This window comes from Cystoisospora suis (genome assembly GCF_002600585.1).
Source record: "Cystoisospora suis strain Wien I chromosome Unknown contig_70, whole genome shotgun sequence".
Taxonomy (NCBI): Eukaryota; Apicomplexa; class Conoidasida; order Eucoccidiorida; family Sarcocystidae; genus Cystoisospora; species Cystoisospora suis.
In genome coordinates this window covers 16,605-23,911 of record NW_027152872.1, presented here as the reverse complement: position 1 = coordinate 23,911, position 7,307 = coordinate 16,605, and the positions used below count along the sequence as shown (strand labels likewise).

The 7,307-nt window shown below is 43.8% G+C and overlaps 1 protein-coding gene across 1 annotated transcript; it reads left to right on the top strand.

The window, feature by feature from the left end:
• Nucleotides 1–518: 518 nt before the first annotated feature.
• On the top strand, nucleotides 519–7,201 carry CSUI_000138 (uncharacterized protein). The gene is made up of 2 exons (XM_068060372.1): nucleotides 519–4,551; nucleotides 5,605–7,201. Exons 1-2 carry the CDS (start codon nucleotides 1,977–1,979, stop codon nucleotides 5,895–5,897), a joined length of 2,868 nt encoding a protein of 955 aa, XP_067927650.1. The 5' UTR covers nucleotides 519–1,976; the 3' UTR covers nucleotides 5,898–7,201.
• The last annotated feature ends 106 nt before the right edge of the window (nucleotides 7,202–7,307 follow it).

Genomic DNA, 7,307 nt, shown 5'->3' with positions numbered 1-7,307 from the left:
GTTGGCTAGCTCTTCAAGGGAAGTTGCAGACACACGGTTCGAAGAGTGTAGGAATTCGGCGAACTGCGTAAGAAGAGGTAAGCATAATTATGGACAAGATGACGTCGGTATGAATCAAGGAGGGTAAACTCACAAGCGAGCGGTTCTTTACCACGATCGTGATTAGATGGACGTCTTTTGAGCATTCAGAGTACCAGCTGGAAAGAGGACACGTCCTTTCTGTCTTAGGTTTTCGATCTCGGAAATTTCATGAAGAGTAGAGTCTACTCTTTCTTTTCCCTGATGCCGTGCTCATCGAGATCTATGTGACGATGGTCGGCGCGTGATGCTGACGGCCTTGTTGGGTTTGAGAGCTCTCCCGATAATAAAGCCGGCTAGCCGGGGCCATGTCTACTCTTCCGAGAGGGCTTTAGTCGCTGGATGCGTCGTGTCTAGAGGGTCCCATCTGACTCAATATATCACTCGAACCCTCAGTCTCTCATGAAAAAGGCCTCCTTTTCTCTTTTTTTTCGTCTGTTGCTAAGAGACTGGAAAAAGGAGATCTCTTTCTTAGATATTTTTCAAGGACTGGGGACTATTTTTCTCCTTCACACCGCTAGAGATCCGGCAGGATGGATGATGGATGGCACCTTGACAAGACAAGACCACCCTCGAGACAAAGTTCTTTTGACGTGAAGAATCTGTTTTCAGATAAGGGGGAACGGAATTTAAGCTTCAGTAGCTGAGCTTTTCTTTGCGTTTTCATCGAGGCTGTACATGCTTCAACTGTCGCGGGCTCTCTGTCTCTTTTCTATAACGTGCGAGAAATTCAATCCGGGGCGCCAACATCCATTCGTTCTTTCGTTGATTAACCCTATCACGGCTTTCCCGTGTACGGACACATTTCTTTCTGCACTTGCTTTCTTTATATATTTATCTTTTGCAGTTTCCCTTTCTTGTTACGGTTCTTCCCCAATCTCCTCTAAAGTTGGGCTTCCCCCGTCCCTTTCACTAGAATTCCTCCTCCCTGTCTCTTCTTTATTCACTAAAGGATCCTCTAGACTTCCTTCCTCTTTTCATCTGGATCCCGGTCTTTCTCCACCTCTCTCTGCTTCTTCACTTCCTTCCCTTTCTTCTCCTCCTCTTCTTTCTTCTCTGCATCCGACGGGAGGTCTGTCTTTCCCTACCAAGCACCATACAGGTTGACGATGGTGTAACGGAGTAGACATAGCAGGATAGAGGATGCTTTCTCTTTCTTTTTTTCTTAGCACAACGACAAGAGAGAGGGAGAGAGAGAACGATTTGCAATGTGGAAGGCAAGTAGAGGATAGAGCGATGAAGAAGAGCTTTTCCACTCGTTCTTGAAGGCACAAAAAGGAGGAGACACGAGGAACTTGTCACTGGCGCTATCAAGATAGCTGGGTGATGCGCACACATACAGAGATCTTCTTGCTTGCCCCTCTCTTCTTTTTTTATCTCCAAGCAGTCATCAACAAAGGCATAAGAGACAGAGGGACAGAAGAGAATTAGAGAGGAGAGAGGGGAGTCGAACAGAAGATTTCTGTCTGTCTATAGAGCTATCCAAGGGTATAGACATGTGTAAGAATCGGAAAGAAAGAAGGAGAAAGCGTATTTCAACAATGAGACTTCTTCTGCCTTAACTTCCATTTTGATGGATACAGCTTTACATAGCTCTAGCATATGGTCGGGTTCTGTTCATGTGCCTGATACAAGTCTCGTCTTCTTGTTCAGAAGGCTATGCCGCATCGATCCCCCCTCCGACAAATCTCTCTTGGAAGGATTTGTCTCGATGAGAGGACACAAGAAAGAATGAGAAAGCCTGAGGTTTTCTTCGTCTCTCGCTTCTTCTCTCCAGCGTCGTCTTCTTTTCAACGCCTGAAGATCTTATCTGCGTAATGCTATGACATGTGCTGCTTTCACCCTCTCCTCTCTAGCTCTCTCAGTTTTCCTGCATCAATGTCTAGAAATCTTTCTCAATGACGAGAGAAGTCTTCTTTCGGATAGAGACAATGGAGGTTGTCAATAGGAGTAGTAGTTGGAGCAGAAGAAGAATTCCATGGGGAAGTTGTTCCTTTACGAGGTCTCCTGGCCGCTCTCTAGCGAGATATCGATGGAACTCGGACTCTTCTCTCTCTCTTCAAGCCTTCAATCTCTTTCTTCTTCTCTCACTGTTTCTTTCTTTCTTCTCCCCTCCAATTACACCTTACGATTCTTTTGACGAGTCTTCTTCTTCTTCACCTGTGTTTTATTCCAAGTACCTCATCGAAAATGAACCTAGGAAGTCGGTGTTCGACAATCTCGTGTCCTCCTTCCCAGTCATTTCTTCCTCTCTTGTTCATATTCCAGGGCTAGTCTTCGGTTCCGCGGTGTCTGTACACCTGAAATCGAGTTCTTCTTCTGAGGAAGAAGAACACAACCAAAAACAAGGGGAGACAGGAGAAGTAGATGACGTTGATCTTCTCTTTAAACCAGAAGAAAACGCGTCAGCCATCGATACAGGCGGTCTGGGACATTCCAGCGTTGAGGAGCCTTCAGAGACTTCTCATCATGAAGAAAAAGGAGAGGCCCCCTCCCTCATGAATCAGTCCCAGACTGAAGGAGACCCGTCAAATCATCATAACGAAAAGAAAGAAGATGGGGCAGAAGAAGAAAACTTCTCTTTTCACTCCGTACAAGAGGAAGGAGATGCCGATGGGAAGAAATCTACGGAAACGAAAGGACCACACCAAGAGGAGAAAAACTCTTCTTTTCATCATGAAGGAGCAGAAGAACAAGAAGTTGAAAGGAGCCAAGAGAACAACCAAAGCGAGGAGGAAAAGAAAGACCACCATCTAACAATGCCTAGTACTTCCATCGCACATGTCCTCACTTCTCAGCACGCCTCTCTTTTCAATGGGAAGGGTCAAGACGAAGATGAAGAGAAGGATGACGACGACGAAGATGAAGATGAAAATAACGATGAGTTGTTTCCCAAAGAAGATAAGAGGAACAAGAAGAAGAGTGAAGTTGGGGCCTCTGTCGATTCTCACAAGAATGATATACCTATTGAGTCGATACCCATCTTCAATCAGTCATCTAGAGAGAAAGACCCGAAAGGCGAGAAGTCGCATCATGATCATGATGTCTTGTTCTTATCTTCTTCGTCGTCTTCTCCTTGGAAGAAGGGAGGAGAAGGTTCGAAGGAAGAAGTAATTGTTGAGAAGCTTTTGAAGAAAGCGAAAGCCCTAGGAAAGGCCTTGTCTGAGCATCAAGAATATCTCGCTCGAAAGAAGAGTCAAAAAGATCAAGAACACAAGGCGATGAAGGTCAAGCAGGCGGACACAAAGAATAGACATATGCTATCATCCTACACATCCGCGTTCTATAAACCTTCCCATCATGATTCTTCGCCGCATCACCATCATGGAAAGAAACTGTCTTTCACTTTCTCCACGTCTTCCTCTCCCTTTTCTTCTTCCTTTTCCTCTCATTCCTCTTCCGGTCATCCTGCCACCTACCATGACGAAGCCAAAGCTCTTCACTATCATAGAGGCGGAAGAAGTGAAGAAGGAGCGGTTGTATTCGGACCAGCACCACTATCTCATCTTTCTTCTTCTTCTTCAGGCCTCCATCACGATTCAAGAAAACATTTCAAATTTCGAGAGAAGGTTTTGAAGATAACGAAAGAGATTCTAGAAGAGAATTATCGTGCGAAACAGCTCTTGCTTGCTTATCTTAAACGTCTCTGGTATGCAAAAGAACGAGTGAGAAAGAGCCTTTCTACTCTTCTACGTGAATATTTGAAATCTCTCTATCAGCAGTATTTTGACCAAATAGCTGAAACCTATGCCTTAGCCACATACAGGAGAACCCCAAAGGTTGTAAAAGCCTACAAAAAGGAAATGAAGAAGCAGGCAAAGCTCAGATCAAGACTTCAGGAGAAAATACTTCACTCTCTTCAACGCCACTTATATGGACATCGACACCCCGCACACTACTTCATCCCAACGACAATCGCACCTTCCTTCCTCCATGACGAAGAAGAAGACGGCGATGAAGAAGAAGAAGAGGATGAAGACGATGAAGATAATCTCTTTCTTCATCCCTATGGTCACCCCCATCATTTTCCTTCTCCCTCCCATCATCATCATGGGCTGAAGAGACAACATGCCAAGAAAGTGTTTAAGAAAGGAATGGCAGTCCTCGAGAAGAAGCTTGAAAGTACCTTTCATAGGAAACTTCATCGCCATCTACGTGATATAGGAAAAGATCAACTTCGATCGATCACTGAACAGAAAAAACATATGAGAAATCTAAGAGATGAAATGATATCTCAACTCTCTCCTCCTTCTTTGTGCGAGACTCCAGAGAAGAAATCCTCTTCTCATACTTCGAAAAAGAAAGAAGGCGAAAAAGGAAAAGGGGGAGAAACATGTCATAATGACGAGAAATCTTTCACAGAATCTCTGATACGAAGGATTCAAAACTTCCATCAACAGCATCCTGTAGACATTTCAAGAGCCTTAGCTTCATCTAGAGGTTCCCTCGTCTCCTCGTCTTATCGCAGCCTAGGTAAGAAGAAGAAAACCAAGCCAGAATGAAGATAGATAGATGTCTTGGATTTGAACGAACCACAGAAGTGTCACACTGCACTCGGATGCTGTGAGGAAAGGACAATTGTGTGGCGAGGAGCCTAAGAATGTAGCGAGGTGAGGTGTATATACACCGGAGAGAAAGTGATGTGTCGATGATCGCAAGTGGAAATGTACCTAGAATAGAGAGAAAGAGAGTGTCCTTCTATGTGCCATTCTCCTCTACCTACCTACGAGAGTATTATCTCTGCTGCGTCAGATAATTTCATTCCATACTCTTCTTCTCATTCACTTCATCTCTACTCAAGTGGATATCTAAAGGAGCTCTTCTGTCTGCTTCTTTACGCTTCGCTCACTCCACGTGCTTCATACGTTTTTATTCTTTGTCTCACTTCTTCTTTTTCCTCACTTTGGCTTCACTATCCTCTGCGCTTCCTGTCAAGCTCTAAGTCACTAATATACATCAAAAGCTTTGGTCGTTCTTCACCTCTAGAGTGGTGTCTTTCAGTCCATGCATTCTCTTCTTATTCTTCTGTATGTCCGACTTCTTGACGATGAGGACAATAAAGGTACTCTCTTTCTCTGGTCTCGTCTCTTCGAATGATGTTCTATCTCTTTTTTCTTCCACTCCCCCTGCCCTGTCCTTTGAGTAGAGCGGGTTTAGGTGTCTTGGGAAGAAGTGGAGGAAGAAATCTTTATCTGCATAAGCACATCTACCTCGCTATGTAAGTATCTTTCTTTCTTTGTTTTTCTCCCATGTACCTTCTTTCTTTACTCTCTCACACCCAAGCATGTAATACTCGACTATTCTGAAGCATAGTGAGATGGTTAGGATAGTAGAACCAATGGGACACATTGTGCTAATCCTTCTTTTCTTCTTTCTCACTCTCTGGTGAACCCATCCATCGCCTAGTTTGAAGTGAGGAGAATGAGAAACCACACCTTCTTTCTCTCATCGAATGGGGCGAGCGTGAGGCTGACAGAAGACCTTGTGTCTGTTGATGTCCCTGGTGCTCCTGTCTTCTTTTTTCAGCGAAAGATATGAAGCTTCTCAAGAAGACTCTGAAGAAACTTCACAAGGGATTCGCTGCGGTTCTCCACAAGTCGAAACTGAATGAGATGAAGAAAAAGAAGAAGAAAATGAAGCACAAAGCAGGAGAAGAAGACGAGGGCTTCGATGAAGATCATCTCATCATGGACAGCGGAATGTCTGAAGAGATCGAAGAAGAAGAGCTTCAGCGTCATGAAATGGAGCAGTTGATGGATCCGACTATCTCTTCTTCTTCGTTTGTCTCTCCTATCGAAATTGAAGAATTCGCTCTCTAAAAGAAATGGATGCACTCCATCACAAAACGTCGTCTCTATCTGTCAAGCCTGAGTCTATCCGTCTATCTACATGTATGTCCCCTTTCTTGGTTCATGTACACGTTCCGATCTATCTTTCCATTTTCTGTCTATCTATCGATTTTTCAATCGATCTCTCTATCTTTCTTCATCTGTGTACCTGTAGAGATAGTTGAAGGGAGCGAAGTACGGCAATCTGTTTTAGCTGTGAACTCATGCGATTCCTGATTGCTCGGTCTCCTTTGAATATCATGAAAGTTTCTATATGGATGGGGATCGCCGTACGGCTTTGTATTCATATAAGAAAGGGAGAGACTTCTATAAGGTCTTTCTATGATAGAGTTGATTCGTATACATAGATGGACGGGTATGCATGGATAGATACATGTGTCCATACAGACACATCCAGAGGGCAAGAGAGCCCAGCGCGAAAGAAAGAGAGCTAAGTCCATACAGTGCTTTCGTTCTTCAAGAACGAGAGAGAAGGAAAGCAGGCAAGAAAGAATGCGGATGAATGAGAAGAAGCAGGCAAAGAAGTAGAAATCTCGTCACCAAACAGAGAGCGCTATAGGAGCTTGATGAGAGGAGCTCCATATGAAGGCGATAAGCTTCTTTTTCTTCCAAGGAAGTTGAAAAGGAATCCATTCATCATTCGACTTAGTTTATCCATTTCTACAGAATGAAGAAGACACATCCCGACACAGTTCGTCCTTTCTATATGAAAAGCCATTTCACATATGCATAAGAGTCTTCAGTGGTACGTCATTGATACCTTCTATCGTGTATGCTTCTCTGTATCTGTCTATATCACCACACGTTTGCATATATATGTTCACTAATCTATCTCTCGGTCTTCCATCCATCTATCTATCTATCTTCAAGGTATCTATCCCCATCTTTATCTTTCTATCTATCTTCAGTCTCCTCTTCATCTTCAGTCTATCCAAAGGTATCTGTAGTCTATCTACTTACGTGTAATCGATCCATTTATACTATCTAGGTATATATCTATCCTATCTATTTATCTAGCTGTCTTGAAGTTTCTTTGACGTATCGATGAGTGAAGGAGAGAGGAGGGCGCGACATGAAGACTGACGGAACACGGAGAAGAGTAAGAAGGCTACGCTACTTCTCTAGACAAATCCTTTCTGTGCGAAGATGCCAAGCGACGACTGTTGCTGTGAGAATGTTAGTGTGACTGATTTCGTTGATTTGAACATTAAATAGGAAAAAGAAGGTAACGACTTCCTCGCCTGTTTGTCTTCAGAAGAAGTGAAGAGAGAGAGAACGATGACGGTGGTCGTTGGAGACCACTGTGCTCAAAACACATACGTATCTTCTTCTTCTCGTCTCTGTCTCTCTCAGGAGAAACTATAGACAAGAAAGAAAGGC

Coding starts and splice junctions, on each gene's coding strand:
- CSUI_000138 (XM_068060372.1), top strand. CDS start 1,977: ATGACGAGAGAAGTCTTCTTTCGGATAGAGACAATGGAGGTTGTCAAT. Junction 4,552..5,604: donor CTCGTCTTATCGCAGCCTAG/GTAAGAAGAAGA, acceptor TTCTTTTTTCAG/CGAAAGATATGAAGCTTCTC.